Genomic DNA, 21,971 nt, shown 5'->3' with positions numbered 1-21,971 from the left:
ACCAGGGGATGGCATCTGGGAGTGCCAAGATGATGACCCATTTCCTCAGCCACCCCTGCACTTCTGGGACTTCCCCTCTGAGTGATGATGGAAGGGGAAGTGGGTCATGCCAGAGCATCTGAACTGGGCACCTGGGGCCTCTTGCCTCCTGGCTTGAAAGTGTCTTGGCTTTTCCTTGCTTCACTGGCATCTGAGAGGTGCCTGATGTGGCAGGGGATAGGCTTTTCTGTGTGGGCACCAGGCTGGCTACTTCTCTGGTCTCTTTGGAGAGGGAAGAATGGTTAGCTGGGTGGCACTGTCCGTCAGTGTTGTCCCATTGTGCAGCCCCAGGCATCCTCTGAGCCAGAGCCACTTGGACCTGACTCCCTACAGCGCCTGACCCAGGCAGCTGTGTTCCCTTGTTTTCTTCTGGACCTCACATGCCTCTGTCCTCTGAGATAGCTGCCTCTGGCCCTGTGGTGAGGGTGACAATTCTCACTCCAGCCTCACATGAAGCCCATCCAGAGAGGGGTAAGCACTTACGCTGCCAGGACCCATGCTTAGAAAGTTGCTGGCTTTGGCTCTAGGGTAGGAGTGGGAGGTAGGAAGGGAGGCCCTGTTCTGAAGCAGAGGGTGGTGGGGCTGCAGCAGAGCCTTGCCCAGGCAGAGGTATGGGAGTCACCATAGTTGCTGGACCCTCTTAACGGGAAGGGGGACTTAGAATATGGATTCTTCTAGAGCTGGCAGGTAGATTTGCATCACCTGTCCTGTTTTATAGATGAGGAAACTGAGACCCAGAGAAGTTAAACGACTTTCCCAGGGGTAGAGCCAGGTCTATAGCCTGACTGCAGGCCTCTTTCCAGGGCCCAGAAGTAGCTTCACCATTAGTCTGTATAAGTAGGGGAATGATGCAGGCAGACAGCTCTAATTTTCTTTTTTTTCTCTTAAAGAAAAAAAAATGATGACAAAACTTACAGTCAAGCCCGGGATTGCCCACAGACAGCGTACCACAACGTGGTCTGACCTGTTCACAATCTTGTACTTCAGGTTTCCTGCCAGTCCTTGGCCACATTTCCCTTTTCATTTCAACAAACATTTCACGAGCACCTACTATGGGCCAGGTGTTACACAAGATGAACAGAAAAATGCTTAGATGTGTTCCCTTAATTAGAGAATGTTTGTTGCTTCAAGGGAAAGAAACCCATCTCTAATCAGCTTGGTTTGCCAGACCTCAAGCAGGACAAACAGAGGAGCCCGGTCTCTCTCTGTCTCTGTTGCTTGCCTCTGCTTTCTGCTCATTAGCTTTAGTCTGTTAAACTAGCTTCCTGCATGAGGTTGGAGTGGTGGCAGCACAAAGCTGTGAGACGCCCCCTCTCTTCCCAGTTCCCTGCTGGAGCCACAGTGTTGGCACCGGAGGAACTTCTTCTTCAGAAAAGGTGAATGCTATCTCCCAAAGAAGAAGGGCTGGCAGACCACTCTTGGCACTCCTCGTTCCCCTGTCCTGCTGTTTGTTCTCGTGGCCTGGGGACGGGCACCAGGAGGCTTTGCGCCCAGTCCCTTCTCAGAGTCGACAGAACCCAGCCAGACCCTGACAGGGAGTAGTGCTCAGGTCAGCCCAGCCTGGAGCCCAGAAGGCTCCAGGGGTCCCTGAAGTTTCCTCTGATGGAGCCCAGTCTTGAGGAATTCGTGCTGTTCTACTTTTAGAGCCTCTTCTTCCCTATGATTGGATTGGGGCTACCTCAGGAAGGAGGAGGTGGTGGCTTCACTCCCGAGGTTACCTGCTTGGTGCTCACCTGAGTGTCCTTCAGAGGAAGGAGAACTGAGCTTCTGAATAGTGTTCTCTATAAGACCACACGCTTCATGCAGCTTCCCAGTGCCTCAGTTTCCTCGCCCCTCTGATGAGGATTACAATACCTGCTGATTGGTTCCGAGACTCAGAATGTTTCTCACAAGTAGACACCCTGGGCCCTTTGACAGCGATGTCTGATTGTTACTCCCTCATTTTGTAGAGAAAGGAACCAAGTTCTGAAGAGCTGAGTGACTGCCCAGGGCTTGCCATCGTGGAGGGACAGTGCTGTGGCCAGGCTCAGACTGCAGCGGCCCTTCAGGCCACACTGGCTGCCCGGGCACTTGGGGCTACAGTGTCTCTTTCTAACAGAGGCCATCCTCTGTAGGAGCCTGGCCTGAGACTAACAACAACAGATTGGCTACAAAATGTACAAAGGCAACTGGGTCTTGGTCTTCCGGCTTTTCTCCTGCCTGCCCAATTCCTAAGAATGGCCGTGGTAGGAGCAGCTTCCCACGGCCTAGGCAGGTTCATCGACGGTGGGGTGACTGAATCCATTTAGAGTAACTTCATTCCTTTTAACATCTCATTTATTTTGGACCTCTTGTGTTTGTTCTGCCCTTTCTAGTTTTTGACTAGCCTGAATTTTACTCCCGGAGGAAAAAGAAAGCCATCTATCAGAACAACACAGTAGGAAAATCCTCCAGTGACTTCGGGTTTTCTGTCCTCGCCACTGTTTGTTTAGTGAGTGTTCTCCATCACAGCCTTGGTGCATCTGGGACGAGCCACAGTCCTCTCACCTGTCTTGGATAGCCAATGGGTGCCTGCTTGGCTGTCTAAGACATCTCAAACTTGTTCAAAAGACCTGCTCCTTTCCCCGTCTTCCCTGTCTCTCCAGAAATGGTACCACCATCCACCCGTTTGCCCAGGACAGAAACCTGGGGGTCACCCGTGTTCCTCTCATACCATTAGCACCCACATCCAGCGAGTCCTGTCAACTCTGCTCCGAGATTTTCCTAAGTGTCACTCAGTGCTGGCCCCACGGGCCGCCTCAGACATGCTGAGCTCTTTTCCTTGACTCCAAAAGTTCTTTCTGATTCTTTCATCAGACAGACCTCTCTGCTCAGGGGTCGCCACTCAGCAAGGACTAACTTGACTACTCTCTCCCCGTCAGTCCCCATCTCCCCACTCCCATTTCTAGCCCATCATCTGGCTCTGTTTTCTTCCGAGCACATTTTATCTACCAGTTGTTTTCTTGTTTGCTTGTTGGTTTTCTTGGGTGTCTTCTCTGCTCCCTTCACATCACTCTCCACCCACTTTTGTCAACTCCCTGGAGTAGGTCTTTATTAACTAATTGGTGGCAAGTGGATGATATTTGTCCTTTGCAGAGGATGGGAAGTTAGCACAGTGACCCTAAATTAAGCTGTTGCCACAGCCACTGTTACTAAACGAGGTATATAATAGCATTCTGTTTACCCCAACCTGCCTTTCACACACATACATATACACTGTATATACACACACAGGCTCTTAATTATGTTTGGACAAATACTGGCTATAAAATGATAGCTTCAGTTGAGGGTACATTATAGCTCTGATTTTCTTGGAAAAGCTTTTAACTTCACTGTGAGGAGACAAGGTGCTGAGGTGTTTCTCTGCACTAATCTCTCCAGGTGCTCAATAATTTCTATAGCCATAGGGGACGGTATTATTATCCTATTGCTGCTGTAACAACAGTAGTGGCTTCAAACAATCATCTTACAGTTCTGGAAGACAGAAGTCCTAAAATCACGGTGTCAGCAAAGTGTGATGGTCTTTCTGAAGTCTAGGGAAGAATCTGTCGCCTTGCTTTTTCTATCTTCTGGACTCCACCTACATTCCTTGACTTGTGGTCCCATCATCCACATTCAAAGCCAGCTTCCAGTCTCTGTCAGCTTCTGTCACCACCTTGCCTTTCCTGACTTGACCTTCTTGCCTCCCTCTTACAAGGAACCTTATGGTGGCATTGTGCCCCCCCCTTACCCCCACGTAATCCAGGATAATCTCCCCATTTCAAGAGCTTGAATTCACACTTATGCAGAATCTTTTTTATCATGTGAAGTAGCATATTCATAGCTTCTGGGAATGTGGACATCTTTGGGAGGCTTTATTCAGCATACCACAGGGACTGAATTTTCTTCCTTTGGGCAAACTTATATAATTGATAAATTATTTGGGAATTGAACAAAACAAAACAAAACAGGAAAATGTATCTATTTTCCAGCCAAACTGAAATGATGGTGAATCCTGAATTGACTCCAAATAAGTATTTTGTTTTTTTTATTGAGCAAGATTTTCAGTTTTTAAAATTTTTACAACCATATTTATAGCTTGAGTTAAAATCAAAATTCTATGGTAGTTCTGTCAAAATAATTATATAGTTTATTTTTGAAGAAAAGTATTCAAAATACTTAAATTCGTATTTTAGGTTTTTGAAAATGTAAGCATCTGTTGTTTTGGTAGAAGTTACTGAGCTCCTATACAGTAAGACAAAAATATCTCCCAAATATCCTTGAGTCACTGCCTAAATAGGAAATGATTCTTCCAGATTATTTCACTAAGTTTGATAAATCAAGTGGCCACATTATTATTAGGTTTTCTAGAGTACCTACTGCTTCAATCTGAGAAGGTTAAAAAAAGAAAAGCTGCCAGCTCATGTCTTCCACATTCTAGCCAGTAAAATCTGCATAAAAGATTTGTCGTGCAGGATTGTATTTGTGGGAGAAAGAAGTAGGCTGGGCCTGGGTGGCGGTGTGTGTTCCGGTCAGCTGGCGTGGCTGCCTGGTGAGGTAGCAGGGTGGGTGTGCCCTGAGAAGCAGAGACGGACAGCTGTGGCCTTCAGACAGGAAGCACCAGTGCCTGTCTTCCTCTAGGGCTTGGAGCTGGGCCTTCCCTCACTGCTGTCCTGCCTGCCCCCTGACTCACTGCTAGACAGAGATCCCAGGGCTACAGCGCCCTAAAATCAGTACATCTGACCACCCTCGTCTGGTGATGGCACAGGGGCTCAGGGATGGTTTCACTGCCAGGGTGGTTACCACCCCAAATGAGACAGGACCTGTGGCAGGAAGGTTGTGGGTTTGGGAACTTGAAGATTTGGGTTCAAATCCCAGCTCAGGCACCTCTCAGCTGTGTGGACTGGTAAGCAAGTCCCCCAGTCTCTTGGTGAGCTGGAGGTGACAGTACCTGTTGTACCAGACACGCAGGGGTATTGGGGTGCTCTTCTAACTGGTTGCCCCATTGTAGTCAGTTACTGTGTCCCATGTGAGAAGTCCCCATGCTCCACCTGAGAGATTCAGGAGGGGAGGGCGGGGAGGACTGCTGTGACGGGTGTGGCACGTGGCTGTGGATCCTGAGTCAGGAAACGAATGGGCATGCCTGGGGTCCAGCAGGCTCAGTGTGAGCCAAACCTGGGAGGATGATTGTTACTTTGGTCCTCACTGGTGCAGCTGGCCGTTGTCCATCTATGGGCTTCTGTAGACCAGGGGAGCAGCCGTTACTGCAGCTGCAGCTGCCAGGAGCCACAGGGCCTCCTATATTGAAGCCTGAGGAGAGACCTTGCCTCCCATGGTCTCATCAGCCTGCCTCTTGATGCAGGAATGGGTATCGCTGTGCTCCAGAGAGCCATTTCCTGAGGTCAAATGATTTGTGTACGCACCAGCCATAGAAAGGCCCTTCCCACTCCTGGGCATGGGGAGCTTGGAAGTTGGGTCGATGCCCAGAGCAGCCCCTTGTCCTCTGAGCTAGGAAGTCCCAGTGTCTCTGGGGAATTGGGAAGGTGAGAACAGAGCCGGGCCTCCAGGTCCAGGCCTAAAGCCAATCCTCAGCAATTCTCATGATCGTTTCCTTGTGAGGTGATGGGAGAGGAGCAGCCGGGCTTCGGGCCCTGCACCCATCAGTGAGAGCCATTCAGCTGTGGCCTGTTCCCCACTGTGGGCTCTGGGGGGAATGTTTAACCCGCGCTGAGAAGACATGAAGCCTTAGGGTACACATGGCTTGGGCTGGATGCTCTGGTTATGAAGGGCAACTTACCCTTGAGCCCACTGGTTTCAATGCAGGACAGAGTTTGGGCTCTAGGGTCTGGGCAGCTCCACCTCTCCAGTCATGCCCTCTGTCTCCCTTGCCAATCCCTCGCCTTGTCATTCATCTGTTCTCACCCCCACACCTTTGCTGAGCCTGCCCATGCCCCCTGCGCTCACTGTGTCCTCTCTCTGTCTCTGAATGTTTGAGCCCTGCCTTCCTTTCTGAGCCGCTCGGATCCTCATTCACCCTGCCTCACTGACCTTTCCCTCCCAGGGGAGAGCTTCTCCTGCCCGTGCTTATTTGCATAAGCGCTGCTCAGACCCCAAGGAGGCAGCAGAGACTGGGAGAGCGACTTGGAAGGGCTGCCTTGGGGAGTGACCTGCCTGCCAGCCCCTCAGCTCTCCTACCCTGTGTGGGTCCTGGGCTTGCCAGGGTCCTGTGGGCTCCATCTCTGTTCCTTAGTCAAGGACCAGGCAGACCCCTCCATAGCTCACACCCTCCTTTATCTGTACTCTGCCTCCTGGAATGACCTTCTTCACTTTCTCCCCTGTATAAAACCTTGAACACGTCAGAGGTCTCATTTCTGCTCTCACCATTTCTATTCAGTGTTGTATTGAAGGTTCTCGTCAGTGCAGTAAGGCAGGAAAAAGAAATAAAAGGCATGCAGAGTAGAAAGGAAGAAGTAACAACTGTCTTTATTCTCAGACAATATATTAAAATATTCTGAAAAATCTTCACAAAAGCTAACAGAAGTAATTGATGAGATTAACATGGTTGCAGGATACCAGGTGACTATATAAAAAAATCAGATATATGTGTGTGTTTAATAGAGTTATCGAGATAAAATTTACATACCATAAAATGCACCCATTTAAAGCGTACAATTTAGTGGTTTTTTAGTATGTTTATGGAGTTGTGCAACTATTATCATAATCTAATTTTAGAACATTTTCATCACTCCAGAAAGAAACCTTGACCTCATTCCTCCACCCCCCAAATCAATTATATTTTGTTATAATAGCAAGAAACGATTAAATTAAAATTTAAAAATAACATTTATAATAGCATCAAAAATTAAATACTTAGAGATAAATTTGTCAAAACATTGTTAAGAGAAATTAAAGATCTAAATAAATGGAGAGATATGCTATGTTCCTGGATAGAAATAATATTAAGCTATCTATTCTCCCCAAATTGACCTATAGATTCAACACAATCCCAATCAAAGTCCCAGCAGGCCTTTGAAAGATACTGTTAAGAAAGTGAAAAGACAGGCCACAGACTAGAAGAAAATATTTGCAAAACACACAAAATAATTTATATCCAAGATATATCTAGAACCCGTACAGCTCAATAAGGTACACAACCCAATTAAAAAAATGGGTTAAAGATTTGAACAGACAATTCAATCATTTTCTAGTAAACCAGTGGTACATAAATATATGAAAAGATGCCCAACGTACTTGGTCATTGGGGAAATGCAAATTGAAGCCAAAGTAGTATTAAAACTACTACTACATCCCTACTAAAATGGCTAAAAGAAAAAGAAAAAAACAAAGACAACTGATAATACCAAATGCTGGTAAGAATGTGGAACTCATACATTGCTGGTGGGAATGCAAAACGGTACAGCCACTTTGGAAAACAGTTTGGCTGTTTGTTATCAAGTTAAACATATCTTATAACACAGCAATACCACTTCTAAGTGTTTACCCAAGAGAAATGAAAACATGTGTGCAAAGACCTGTATGCAAGTATTTATTGACTTTATTCATAATGGCCCAAAATTATAAGCGACTCAAATGTCATCAGCTAGTGAATGGATAGACAAACTGTGTTATATCCATGTAATTCTTTTTACTCAGCAGTAAGAAGGTATGAAATACTGGTACACCTAACAATACGGATGAATCTCAGGTACATTGTGTGAAGTGAGAGAAGCCCTACACAGAACAATCACTCTGTGATGCCATTTATCTGACATTCTGGAAAAGACAAGACCATCGGAAACAATCAGAGCAGTGTTGCCAGGGACTGGAGATGGATGGAGGGGGACTGGCTGCAGACAGGCACGAGGGAACTTTTCGGAGTGATGGAAATGTTCTGTATCTTGATTGTGGTGGTGGTAACATGTTAAAATTTGTTAAAACTCATTGAATTGTCAGTTAAAAAGGGAGAAGCTCATTACATATAAATTGTACTTCAATTTAAAAACATTTTTTTAAACCCACCATGACACAGAACCCAATTGGGCTCCTTCTTCATTCGTTGGGCTGCTGGACTCACTACTCACTTGGGCACAGCCAGCCCCTGTCCACAGCCGGCTCTGTGAGAGGCCAGAAGGGCTGACTGAGATGGTGACAGGTTGGGGAGCGTTTAGACCTGGGTGAGCTTCTATGGCTGGCTGTTTTGTTTCTCTTTCAAGTACCTCTACTCAGCTGTGGCTGCTCTCTTTCCCACAGGTTGGGATAAACATTCCTATGGTTACCATGGCGATGATGGGCATTCCTTCTGCTCCTCGGGGACTGGCCAGCCCTATGGTCCCACATTCACCACAGGAGACGTGATTGGCTGCTGCGTCAACCTCATCAACGGCACCTGCTTCTACACCAAGAATGGCCACAGCCTTGGTGGGTGCATAGGGGACCTTGGAGGGTCTGTCCTGTAAAGCCACTTTGGTTGATGAGAGTCCCAAGGGCAGGCTTTGAAGCCAAACCAGTGTCACAGAGCCTCTGCTGAACTCGGGGGAACTGCAGCCATTTCGAGGCATGGGGGCCCTGCAAGGTTAAGGGAGGGTAGCAGGGGCACTCCCTTTGTTAATCCATCCCTTCAGGATCATTTATTGAGCCCAGGGTCACTGTTGAGAGAGCAGCATTGTCATGGTCGTGCCCCTGGCCTGTGTGGTACTTGTTGGAACAGGGTTTGGGGTTGGTGAAAAGTTTTAAGGGTCCTGAGTACATACTTGAGTGGTAGTGGTTTGCATGCGTGTGGCCTGGGCCCAGGCTTTGGCCAGCGCTTCTGACACGCAGTGTGCTGGTTGCTATGGAGCAACAGTGAGGACTGTTTTGGTACAAGGTAAACTGACAGGCTGGAATCAGATGGGGCCACGTCTCTTCTGGCCTGTTCATGGTTAACAGACAGCAACCTAGACAGACTTATATTTAAAAAGGTCCCTTTGGTGAAACTGCAAAGAGTGAACTGACTGGAGAAAGGGCCAGGGGAAAAGGCAGGAGGCCTGAGGCAAGACAGTGGTGATGGGGATGGGTACAGGAAGTGGGGAACAGGTCTGACAAAGACCCCGGGTGGCCAAGTATGGATATGTGACAAATGGGGAGCGCTAGAAGAAGGGGAAGTGGCTAGATTAGTGATACTATCAACTGAAATCAGGGACCCAGGACAAGCAGCAATCCGTGGAGGGCGATGGTGGTCCTGGAGGAGCCTTGGGAAGAGCAATCCTGTGCAAGGATAGAAATGTAAGCCTGGAACTTCACACAGAGGGAGACTTGGGCTATTCTGGTGGGTGGCCCTACTAGGACTGCCTGGTATTTGGCCCTCGATTGAGAGGAGCCCTTGGACAGAGTAGTCGTGATGCGGTGCCTAACCGCTGGGCCTTTCTGCATGGGTTTGCAGAGGTCTTTGATCTGGCAGACCCTACCAGCCAGGCTGCCCACAAGCCTTGCCCGAAAAGGAAGTTGGACATTTTACTTGGAACTCAAATCCTAGGAGACCTACTTCCCCAGGCTTGAGGGGCAGTTAAAAGGGGGCTCCCACTCCCCACAGCCCCTCTGTGGCTTCTCCAGGAGATGAGCCCGGGCAGAAGCAGGGACCTGAGTGGAAATCAGGTTTTCTGGTGACTTGGTGAAATGATCAAGAGCCCTCATTCCTCAACAGTCCAGAGAGGGCAGCGAGAGCATAGCACAGACACCGCAGGGCTGACCCAGGTGCACATGGGAGAAACTCTCCTCTGAAATCCATGGCCTCGTGGCTGCAGTTTCTGTCCAGCTGGTGAGGAGCGAGTTGCTGGAGGGCGAGGCCAACATCTCAAGATGACTTTCCACTTGGTTCTCTGACTCCAGCTATTGCCTGGCTCTTGGTTTTTCTGCTGTCAGAATTCCAGGGGCCAGTCATTGCCATGGGCTCTCTTTACCCGAGCCCTTCTTCACCTGCCCCTCTGCAGCCAGCCCCAGTCCCCTCTGCTCTGGATTCTGCCCTTCACATCCCTTCGGCTTGCCCACACCTTGCTCAGAGCATGGCACCTGCTGTGGGAGCCACAGTTTGGAGCACACCGTGCTGTCCCCTCTGTATCTGTACCTCCCTCTCGGCCCTCACTGTGTGCCAAGGCCCATGAGCTCTTTGTCAGTCGGCTCCCTTGGTCCATAGAGCTCCTGGCCGCCTTAATGTCAACCCAAACCCTCACGCTGTTTGTAAAAACTCACCTTCCTAGTGCGTGCCTTGCATCGACCCCATGCAAGACCTCACACATCTTGTAATTAACCTTCATTTAGGAGTATGTTGCCTGTGTTTCCAGCCTGTCAAGATCTTCTATCATTTTGTTTGTTATAGCTCAATCAAATATTTGGTGTTCTTTTCAGCATCGTATTAACCTAAAATTTGATAAACATGTTTTGTGTGTTTTCATCAAAATATTGATTTAAAAAGTATTGGAAGAGTATAAGGCTGAGATTTGAGCCTTTAGCCTATAGCTTATCTGGGTAGACACTAGCCATTTACGAATCACTTCGTTATATTAGTTTGAAACTCATGTTTTTCTATTTTGTCCACAAGGATACTGCTGAGTATACCACCTGTCCCCTGCATTTTCTAGATTATGAAATTTAATGGAGAGGCAATTAACTTGGAGTGATAAACTATTTGGTGAATCTTCTAATGACCTTGTTTTCTTTGCACAAGCCAGCTTATCAATAATGTGCTTCAGAGTCTCACGCAGGATCAATGAGCTCTCTGACCTCAGAACCTTTCCCCCTTTACGGAAGAATGATGTTTCCTGGCCTCCCCACTCCTTTCATGTACTCCATCGTCCTCTGTCACAGTACTCACCCTATGTGTCATTGGTCATTTGTCTGTGTAATTATTTGATGCATGCCCTCTCTCTTGCTGGAGTTGGCAGCACTTTGAGGGCCAGGCTTGGAGTTGGTTCCGCCTGGGAGGTCTCAGTAGATAACTTGATGGAAAGATGAATGAGCGAGTGAATAGACAGGAGACTGATGGCTCATCTACAAGTGGTCCATGCACTTGCAGAGTCATTTTTTCCCAGCTCTGTGCTCTCTCACAGGCTCTTTGTACCCTCAGCCTCAGTGACTCCTGACCTATGTCTGTTTGGCTCGGAGCACTTATCAGCAAGTTTTAATGTCCTGTTTGCATCCTGGATTTGTGCCGGGACTTTCTTCCCATGGGCCAACCCAGATCTTGCCCTTACAGTGGCCTTACAGAGGCTCCCAGAGACCTGCAGGGGTCGGGGGGGGGGGCAGTGTTACCCTTGTTCAGTGCAATAGGGGGCGGAGTAGCCTCTTTCCTCATCTTTCTGGAAGCACCTCAAGGTCTTATCCTTTCTGCCATGGTGAGGTAGAGCTGGGCAAGCCCAAGTAGGTCATCCCCTGCCCAGAAGTGTTGCAGTTGCCTTACTCTGTGGCACAACTATAGCCAGCTTGTACCCAAACCTCACAGTTTGTAAAGCCACTTTCACAAAGTATCTCAGTTTCTCTCTTGAGGTGTCAGAATTAGTTTTTTCAGACGGGCTTAGAAAGATTGTATAATTTGTCAAAGGTAACATTGCAGATAACTGATGGAGCCTGGACTCCCCCTTCTTCCAGGGTTCTCCGGGCCTCTTCCATGAGCTGGGGGTACAGCAATAGCAGCCTGGCTATACTGAGATCCATGGGGGCAGCTCCCACGCAGTCCTGGAGGGTGCACACTGAGGTCTCCTCATGAGTGCAGAGAAGCTTCCGTATTCCATCCTGCCAGCTCTGACTGCTGACTGACTGCATGTGGGGCTCAGAAGTGGCCTTAGGCATGCAGATCATGAGGTTTCTGAGCATCCCTCACTGTGGAGCAAAGTAGCGTGGCAAAGAATGTTAACAGTCTCTCTGCTTCTTGGTTTTTTCATCTGTAAACAGTTTCAGAGACAGTGGACACCTTCCATGGTTGTTCTGAGGGTTAAATGGTTCCTTGTGAAATGCTGAGCCCAGAGCCCAGCATGGAGGAAGCACATGGTATGCACTGGCTGCTGGGCAGGATCTGGGCCCCAGATTTACTGGGAGACCTATGGTTAGACCCTCACCTGTTATTCTGTCTTGTGGGATTTCAGTTTCTTTTCTGGGTGGTGTTGGGAGAGCAGACTGGGACCTCTAAGAAGTCAGTGGTTTGTAAAACTTTCAGGCCAAAAGCTCAGGAGTTTCTAGAAGATATAAGAATTTATCTGAAAAATGGGAAGGCTGTGAATCCTTGGGAGATTCATCTTTGGCCCTGAGTTGTTTCTCAATCTATAGAACACGAGTGCTCTGGTGGATATTCCGAGGCCTTTCTCCTACTTAGTCTCACTGCCCTATCCCCTCACTTCAGGCTGAGGTCCCTGGAAACACAGCCTCTTCTCTTGGCAGGAGGCTTCAGAGGGTACACAGGCCAGTGTTAACCTGGGCTTTGTCAACTTGTAATCTCTAGGGACTCTGGACGGGTATGAGCTGGAGATGAGCAGCTGCCACCTTTCCTGTCTCCACTGCTCTGTTGGCTTGGAGATGATACTTAAGTGTCAGGCTAGGAATGAGTCCAGCCCCATCACTTCTGCTAGTTTTATGGTTGTGGGCAAATCTTTTAACCTCTGAGATTTACTTTCCTCATCTATAAAGTGGGGATAAGAAAGCCTGCTCCCCAGAGTTGGTGTGAGGTTTAGATGAGGTAATAAATGGAAAGGGGCCTGGCATATTAAAGTAGGTCTCCATAAATATGTGTTGGATCAAGAGAAGGATCAGGCCTGGAGAGGCCTCGGGGGTAGGTCATTTGGGTTTTAGTCCTTCCTAGCAGGCTTTTCCTGCTGAGCAGGTAGAAGAGCTGTAGGCAAATACTCAGGATCCAGCTTCACTTCTGACCAGGCCACCTAGCAAAGGAAGGCCAGAGTCTATACCTACCAGACCCTAGCATGTGCTTGGCCTTCGCCTTAGGGTAGATATGGTGACCAGCCTTTCCCCAGCTGTTGTGACAGACCCTCTGTGGGCTGATGACTGTCTCTTTCCCTCTACAGGTATAGCTTTCACAGACCTACCGGTAAGTACTACTATGGGGACTCTCCATTCCGGGCTTTTGGGGACTGACTGGGGTGGTACCTGCAAGTGCACGGTGTGGAGTCGGGCCCTTTCCCACCCAGGGCTGTGTGCTGTGCTGTCAGCTTGAGAGTACCAGTATGGGGTACCTACTGGTTTTTTTCTCTCCGGTAGCAAGGCCCGGTCTTCCTTTATGACTCATAGCAAGTAGTGATTTGTGGCATTTCCAAAGGCAGTTGAGAGGGTGGTGTAGGTGGAGATGAGGGTAGCTCCATGGCTCAGCTGGTCTGAGTCAGTTATGTGTGGCTTACAGCCAGTGGACCAAGATGCAGTGTAGAGAATTGTTCCTGAACTATTAGGTCGCTGTGCATCTCCATCAAAGATCCCAAAGGAAAGCCAATACCCTAGGGGACTGAATCTGCTACCATGCAGTGTACCTCTGAGCTGGAGAAGTGAGCTTTGTGGGGTTTTCTCTTCTTGGAAAAGGGTGTGGTTTCCTGCTGGCTTAGTTCAGGGCTCATCCCCACCTCCTGTACCCCAATCCTGCTTTATATAATAGTCATCACAGGCCTCGTCATGTGCAGGGCCTCCACCCAGAATTCTGGGGTGGAGTGCTCTACTATGTGCACTGGCCGGGTTCTGGAAGGAGGAAGGGTTTGCTGACTCTGGTGGCTGCTTTGGGATCCTGGGCTCTTCTGTCATGCCCAAAGAAATGTCCTTGTGGTCTGCGGAGCCTTCCGAAGCCTAGACTGTAGCACCCAGAATCTTGTTAGAACCTCTTGTTTATGGATCAGAATCCGTTCCTGCAGGCCCCAGAGAGGGGCTGTGGCCCTAGGCAAATCGAACAGACACAGGAGAATTCTGACCCTGGCTGGGGAAGAGTCTAGTTGTGGAGATGCCACATGAAACAGCCAGACATGAACGTGGGCAGTATGTTAACAAGTGCTAGAAAGTGAGTGAATGCAATGAAGGTCGGAGAAGTCTTCCTGGAGGAGGTGAGCTTTGCCTGTGGCATGGAGGATGGGAGGGGCAAGGAAGGAAACAAGGTCTTGTGGGTTCAGAGCTCATAGTGGAGTAAAGGCACACGACACTCAGGGATGACACCTGGCCTGAGGATGGAAGGCTGAAGAGAGGACTGGGGGCCCAGGGACAATGGGGAGGAGGCTGGTGAGACCCAGGGCAGTAGCAGTGGCGAGCCACAGGGGGCACCGAGTGAGGGAGTGACCTGGCCAAAGCTCACCATGGCAGGGGATGGATGGAAAGTGGGAGTCCCACATCCAGAGGGACATGCCCAGACCTTCCTGGCTGGAAGATCCTCTTAGTGAGCCTCTGACAGGAAAGGCATCAGCCCCCTTTCACCCTCTGCCAGCGTCAGGGGGCCTAAACCACCCCACCCTTTTTGCCATGCTCTCTTCCTCCTCCCGTCCTTTCCTGCCTCCTTCCATACTTTCTCCCCCACCCCCCCATGCCTCTTTTTTTATGGCAAAGGGCTCCTTGGTCCTGTATCTTTCTGAGAGGAGCCATTGTCCACCACTGCAGCAGATCTTCATGGGCACACCTGCAGGGTCCTGGAGCCTGGCCTGCCTGTCTGTGCCCTGGCCAAGTCCCAAAAGGGGACCTTGGGCTTTGGAGACACCATAGCCTCTGATGCAGGGCAAGAGACTCCATGTTGAGCCTGGCTTGCTTTTCTTTTGCTTTCTCCCCTCAAGCTTTGGGGAATAGTGTCTGGTAGGGAGGTGGGCAGACTGTGGCTTAGCCCTGCCTCCTTCAGCCTTGCTGCAGTTCTTTCAAAGCTGGAACCACGGCCTGCAGGAGCCAGCACCTTCCCCCTCTACACCGGAGGCGAGGTGAGGCCTGCTGCCCCACTGCCCTCAGGGCCCGACTGACATTTCATTCTCCTCCTCCTCCTCAGGCCAACCTCTACCCCACCGTAGGCCTGCAGACACCCGGGGAGATTGTGGACGCCAACTTTGGGCAGCAGCCCTTCCTGTTTGACATTGAGGACTACATGCGGGAGTGGCGTGCCAAGGTCCAGGGCACTGTCCACTGCTTCCCCATCAGTGCCCAGCTTGGCGAGTGGCAGGCGGTGCTGCAGAAGTGAGTGCCCTGCTCCCGCCCTTCCCAGCCCTGCCCCATCCCAGGGGCCTCACTCTTCTGTAGGCCCCTCTACTGCTGCAAGCTGCTCTTAGGAACTCCGGTGGGTGGCGTTCCTTCTGGAAAGCACTCCCAGGGTGACTCTGCCTGCTCCTCTCCTGCTTCCCTCTTATCTGATGGACAGCTCCCGCTCAGTTCTCCAGATCTGCTCCTAATTAAACCTTTGCTTCCTCCCCCTCCCAACCCCCCCACTGAATCCGACAGCTCTGTATGTAATATCACCAACAGGGCTGTTTTCCCTCTCCAGGTCATTTTGCAGAAAGAATACTAGGATGCCATCTGGTCTCTTCCTCTGTAGACTTTTTCTACCGTAGGAAGTATCCATCTTGCCATAACTCTGGCCTGAGGTCACTCTTAGCTTAACATCTATCTAAGTCCCACGTATCCATGGCAGTGGTGGCAGGAAGAGGACCAGCCTAGTTGGCTCTTTGCTGATTAATTCTGATTGTCCCGGAGGCCAGTCTTGTTGAGAATCCCAAGGGAGGCCAGGTTTGGGTCTCTCTTCCACTTACCAGCTGCAGGCCTGAGTGAGGCAATGACCAGCACCCACTCTGCCAGGAGGTGGATTAGCTTGTTAGCTTGGCTCCCAAGGGTGGGCAGAGAAGGGCTGGGCTTCCACTAGCCCTAGTCCCTTGGGCGGGGTTGGTGTGCACCCTGAGCTCCTCGAGCAGCTTTCCTTTCTTGGGCACTTGATATTGAGCCAGGCTCCAGGGAGCCCTGAGTCAAAGCAAGGTGGCCAGACCCTCCTCAGGAAGAGCAGCCCTGCTGTGTCTTCCCAGCCCTCAGAGCTAATGACAAGCTTGTCCTCTGGGGGCCAGCACAGTGCCAGTCCCTGCAGCAGGCTTTCTGGGACAGTCAGGAGAGCTGGAACTCGTCCAACTGTGTGGGAGAGGGACAGACGCTCTCAAATGACAGGGTCCGGGCTCAGCACATGTGTGGATTTGTTTACATGTGTGTATCTGTGTGCCTGTGTGTGTTCAGATGTCGTATTTGCCAAGAACTGCATATAACTTGTGTCCTATGATTTCATATAACTTTGAACATTGTTATATTACCTCAGGGACAAATTTGCCATAAACCCCTTGGCTGGCTTCCCATAGTAGAAGTTTCCGGCTGTTTCTTCTCTTTTGGTTGTATAGGTAATCCTTTTGTATGCTGAGTTTTTCTTATTTAAGATTATTTTCTTGGTGTCCTTTCAAGAAGTAGAATTATTGAATCAAAGAGACTGTACATTTTAGTGGCATCTTATGAGTATGTGTACATAGACTCATCTATGTACGTAGAACCATGTGTTGTCAAAATTTTTTCCCTTGTGTTTATAATAGTAATATAATTAATATAAGAATGATTACTTTGAGTCTAATATTACAAATCCATAATTTCATAATAAGAGTTTTATTTATTGCCTTCTTTGTGCTAGGCACTTTATGTGTATTATCTCATTCCCTAAAACACGAGGGGACACACAACTGAATTTCTGTGCCTTCCACATGACAGCTCTTCAGACATTTGTGTTTTGCAATTATAAGTATGACGTCAGACACATGTACACACTCCTGTACAGCTCAGACGGGAGGGCTCGTCCTTCTGCTCTGCATGTGTGTGCTCACACACAGGTTTGGGTGGCTTAAATGGCCACGTGTTGCCCGATGGCTTCCTGGGCCCCTGATTGGTGGTGTATCAGGAGTAACTTGGTTTGCGCGTTAGTTCCCCATGACCCCCTAGAGCCAGGACTCCTGAGGGCCAGTTTCGCCTGGTGAGCTAGAATGCTCCTGCCACTGCTAGAATGGGGCAGCCTGCAGAGGAGCTCCTGTGCCTGGAGAAGGTACGCACGTGGCATGTATTATCTCTGTCTGGGCAGCTGCCAGCCTGCTTGGCTGGCTGCCTTTCCAGGAAGCCGTCAGAGAGACTATTGGCCATCTCTGGACTTGATGCAGTTCACAGGAGGCAGCCGCTTCTGTAAGGAGATGGTATGTGCCTGTGTGTGTACTTTTGTTATCATACTTGCCCACTTGTGGGCAGCATATCCCAGAGAAACTGCAGCCACTCCCTCCAAGCTGTGAGGACAGATGTGGTGACCAGCCCCTCTCTAGCCTGACTGCATGAGCACTGGGGGAAATTTTTATTTTGTTACAGCCCCTTTATTCTCATTCTGTGGAGGCTGCACCTCTAAGACGTGTTTGTTTAAGACCTAAAAGGGAGATAGTTTGTCCCATCAGGTGGTTAGTGAGAAATACAGTTCTTGAGTGTCATCTTGAGCATTTCCTTTCTTCTAGCATGGTTTCATCTTACCTGGTGCATCATGGGTACTGTGCCACGGCCACGGCTTTTGCCCGAATGACTGAAACCCCGATTCAGGAAGAACAAGCGTCCATAAAGAACAGACAAAGTAAGGTTGATACTCCTCTCCCCTCTCACCCTGTCACTCACCTGTCCCTAACTCTGCTCTCTGGTTTATACCAGCTTGGGTACTGTCAGGAGTCCCTTCAGCTCTGGTCTTCAACACTAGGAGACCAGCCAGCCCAGAGCCCCAGCCCAGCCCCCGCCCCATGCCCTGCTCTGTTCTCCTTCAGGACAACGCTGCCCACATGGGTAGTGTAGCAGCATGAGAATGTCTCGCTGCAGCCTCCCTAACACACGCTCTGCTGGCCCGGCACAGGCTGGGCCTGTTATGGCTCCCTCCCATCCACGCTGCTTTCCTTCCCCCTGAACCTGGATTCTACTCTGCTTCTTGTTCGTGGTCTTCTGGAAAGAGTGTGTTTGCATCTTCGACCACTGTCCTGCCTTTCACGCCACTCACTCCCCTTTAGTAGTTTTGCCTGCTCCTGGCCAAAGAGAGGACTCATCAGACAGGGCGAAGGCTGACGCTCAGTGGCTGCTGTGGCAGTACCTCTCTCTGCTCCTGCCCCTTGCACATACCCAACGGAAAGAGCCAAAGGACGCTTTCCTGGTGTTCATACTGACCTGTGTATTGTGTGGGGGGCTCATTCATGGAAAGAGGGTGTTGGAGAAGGGGAAACAGAGCCCAGAAAAGAGATAGGTAGAGGAGAGAGGAGTGAGGGAGACTGGGTGTGTATGGCCATGTGTGCTATGTGTGCCTGCTTGCGTCTCTCTGAGCCTGTTGTCTCTGTGTATGTGCATGTGTCTGTGTCTCCCAGAGAAGCTACACCCAGCCAGACAGACGGAAAGGGATCCCAGACTTGGGATCTATGAATGAGAGAGCCTCAGACTCAGAAGTCACTCCCAGCAAGACGTACCAGGCCCCAGAGCAAGAGCAAGATGCTGATGGCCTGAGAGGTGTCAACGTGAGAGATGTCAGTGTGAGGAGGATGACCTCCTCTCCCGGCAGGGAGCACGCTGCAGCCCCTGCAGACTGCCAAGACGTGGGCGCTGGCCCAGAAACAGTGCACTCACATTGCCACTCCCCTGTGAAGCTTGAAAGGAGAGAAGTCTGATGAGAGAGGAGCCCCTAGGGCCACCAAGCTGCCTGGGTGCCCATCTTCAGATCATGCTCCCACGTCCAGGGCCCCTTCCCCGGCCCAGGTCCCTGGCAATCTGTATTCCATAGGAACAGGCCTCCAAACTCACCCTCTTGCCTCTGATCTGAGAGTCCCTGCTCCGTTTTCCCCTCTTATTCTTTGAGGACTCCCCGACACTTAGCAGAAACCATGGTCTATTGTAGGGCTGGGCTGCCAGATTCTTTCTTCAGCCTCTTTTTCTGGGAGCATCTCAGCTGTGCATGCCACTCTGAAGAAGCCCGCCTCACTGTCGGCTGGTCCATGCTCGGGTCTGGCAGTGTGCAGGCATGAAGCTGTGAGGAAGGTCTGTTGCCCCTGACTCACTGCCGTCTTCTTGCTCTCTGCAGAGATCCAGAAGCTGGTGCTGGAGGGCCGTGTGGGTGAGGCCATTGAGACCACACAGCACTTCTACCCAGGGCTGCTGGAGCACAACCCCAACCTGCTCTTCATGCTCAAGTAAGTTTTGGGCCCCACCAGCTCCCCCATAGCCCAGCCCTTCTCAGCTGGTGGTGGGAACATACAACCAGGACCAAGCCCAGTGCAGTGCCGCTCCGCTCCCTCTGCAGGTGCCGACAATTTGTGGAGATGGTGAATGGGACAGACAGTGAGGTCCGCAGCTTGAGCTCCCGAAGCCCCAAGTCCCAGGACAGCTACCCTGGCTCCCCCAGCCTCAGCCCCCGACACGGCCCCAGTAGTTCCCACATGCACAACACAGGTCAGCCACTCTCCAGAGGGCTCTGGGAAGAACTGGTGTGGAGAAGAAAGGCAGCCCACATACGCTTCCCTGGGCTGGGCTCAGGGCTCACTGCTGAATTTGGGGGAGGGGAAATGGGATGACTGTGGTCATTCCCAGGGCCCCACTTGATGGCAAGCTCCCCTTCCTCTTCTGACTGTCCCCTGGCTTCCAGGTACAGATAGTCCCAGCTGCAGCAATGGCGTCGCATCCACCAAGAGCAAACAGAACCACAGTAAATACCCTGCACCCAGTTCCTCTTCCTCCTCCTCCTCTTCCTCATCGTCCTCCTCGTCCCCATCCTCCGTCAATTACTCCGAGTCCAACTCAACAGATTCCACCAAGTCCCAGCCCCACAGCAGCACGAGTAACCAGGAGACCAGGTGCCTGTCTTGGTCTGCTTCTTCCTGTCTTCTCTGCACTAGTTGGGCCCACTGTAGCCTGTCTGTTGAGTGCTGCCCTCTGCCCTTCACCGCCCCGCCCCCACCTCCCTCCCAGGTCTGTGCCTAGAGTAGTAGCTGCAGACCTGCCAGGCATTGGCTCCAGTTTCTGGCCCTATCCATGATTCAGTTGCCACTTTCCTTGGCCCTGTCTTTCTCCAGAGGCGCTGACTCTGCCAGGCCGAGAATGTGGTCTCTTCCAAGGAGACCCGGCCTTAGAAACCCCCAGGGTCTATACCGAAGGACTTTTCCTGGGCGTGGCTGTGGTCAGCCAGGTTGGGCAGGCAGAGGTTTTAGGCTATAGATTACAGGTGGCTTTCAGCGGCCCCCAGGCAGGCCTCAGGGTTGACCTGGGCTTGACTCCCAGAGGTGTGTATTGGGGCTCACAGACCCTGGTCATTTGGGGTTGGGGGATGTCTAGGAGTGTGTCAACTCGGAAGAGGCCCAAGGAGAGGAAGGACCCAGGGGCAGCATTGGGACAAAAGTGGGAATCAGGTGATGGGCCTTGGGGATAGCTGGTGTCACAGTAGGGGTCAAATGTTAGAGTCGGGGAAGCCTGAGCTGTCCTGTCACGCTCCTAAGGGCCCTTGTTTTACCCATAGCAAGCTGTGGCTAAAGCCTGAATGGAGGCCCAACCAGGCTGCTCTAACCACATCCCCTTGGCCAACTCCCACCTCAACCCTTCTCCACAGCGACAGTGAGATGGAGATGGAAGCGGAGCATTACCCCAATGGTGTGCTGGAGAGCATGTCCACACGCATCGTCAATGGGGCCTACAAGCATGAGGACCTGCAGACAGATGAGTCCAGCATGGGTAAGGACCGCGCCCCAGCATGGCGTTCCAGTGGCAGCAACGCTCAGTCCAAATTCCCCTTCCCCTGGGAGGGGGTTAGGACGGGCAGGCTTTGCCAGCTTAAGGGCCTCTAGCCAGACCTGGTCCACTGCCTCCTTAGCTAATCATGAATAGGTGCTTAAGGAGGGAAGGCCCCAGCCTGCTGCCAAGACCAGGGCCACTACGTTTGACGCTAGGGACGGAGGTGGTGAAAGTGGGCACTCTGATGGTCACGCATGCATCTGGGTGGGAAGAGGGAAAGCTTCTGAGTCCTGTTCGACTCCAAGAGCACGTGCTAGGTGGACTGAGAGCCCCTCAGCTATAGATCGTCCTGCTCCCCCAGCCCTCACTTATCTCTAGCAGAAGTTATGGATCTCCCACCCCACATCCTTCTTGCCATGTTCTCTTTGGGGTCCTCCTGCACCCTCTCTCTCTCCTCACTCCTCCTGATGTGTTGTTCTCTGCTGGACTCCGGGTGCAGATGATGGGCGTCCCCGGCGACAGCTGTGCGGGGGCAGCCAGGCTGCCACAGAAAGGATAATCCTCTTTGGCCGCGAGTTGCAAGCACTGAGTGAGCAGCTGGGCCGGGAGTACGGCAAAAATTTGGCCCACACGGAGATGCTACAGGTACAGAACAAGCCAGGCCCTCATACAGAGTGCGCCTCCGTTTGGTAGTGGGGGCAGGACAGCAGCAATGGGGCAGAGTGGGCTCCAGTCAAGTCTGCAGTGGGAAGCGGGACCTCTGGCGTGTACCCCACCCTCTCTCGGCTCGGGGAGGGCACAACGCTGCCTGACCCTACTGCAGAGTATGTTGGACCCTCACTGGGCACCACACGGTCCTGTATCCCCTGGGAGCCATGGAGGTATCCTCTCAAGAGTGCCCTGTTCCTTAGGATGCTTTTAGCCTGCTGGCATACTCAGACCCCTGGAGCTGCCCAGTTGGCCAGCAGCTTGACCCCATCCAGAGGGAGCCTGTGTGCGCGGCCCTCAACAGCGCCATTTTAGGTAAGTGGATCTAACAAAAATAGAAGCTGGCCCGTGAGTGCCTGGGGTGGCCCCCCTCCCTTCTCTCCCTAGAAATGGCTGATGTTTATCCAAATTAGGGCAGTGAGCTCTGCCCAGGAGCTCTCTGGTGGCCCACAGGACTCTTGGGCTCCTGTGGCTGAACTTAAATCCTTCTGCCCACCTGAGAGGTC

General features: G+C 51.0%; 1 protein-coding gene across 3 annotated transcripts in view; it reads left to right on the top strand.

Annotated features, from left to right (window-relative positions):
• RANBP10 (RAN binding protein 10) overlaps positions 1 to 21,971 on the top strand; it is a 56,637-nt gene that overhangs the window by 30,930 nt on the left and 3,736 nt on the right. For all 3 annotated transcript variants that reach the window (XM_033127575.1, XM_033127577.1, XM_033127576.1), the window contains 10 exons: positions 8,287 to 8,454; positions 13,080 to 13,102; positions 15,011 to 15,195; positions 17,529 to 17,641; positions 19,118 to 19,226; positions 19,337 to 19,485; positions 19,679 to 19,886; positions 20,636 to 20,757; positions 21,257 to 21,402; positions 21,669 to 21,780. In XM_033127575.1, coding sequence (XP_032983466.1) covers positions 8,287 to 8,454; positions 13,080 to 13,102; positions 15,011 to 15,195; positions 17,529 to 17,641; positions 19,118 to 19,226; positions 19,337 to 19,485; positions 19,679 to 19,886; positions 20,636 to 20,757; positions 21,257 to 21,402; positions 21,669 to 21,780 — 1,335 coding nt within the window. The remainder of the gene's footprint in view (positions 1 to 8,286; positions 8,455 to 13,079; positions 13,103 to 15,010; positions 15,196 to 17,528; positions 17,642 to 19,117; positions 19,227 to 19,336; positions 19,486 to 19,678; positions 19,887 to 20,635; positions 20,758 to 21,256; positions 21,403 to 21,668; positions 21,781 to 21,971) is intronic.

The sequence above is a fragment of the Rhinolophus ferrumequinum genome, chromosome 15 (genome assembly GCF_004115265.2).
Source record: "Rhinolophus ferrumequinum isolate MPI-CBG mRhiFer1 chromosome 15, mRhiFer1_v1.p, whole genome shotgun sequence".
Lineage (NCBI taxonomy): Eukaryota > Metazoa > Chordata > Mammalia > Chiroptera > Rhinolophidae > Rhinolophus > Rhinolophus ferrumequinum.
This window is presented reverse-complemented; position numbering and strand designations above follow the sequence as displayed.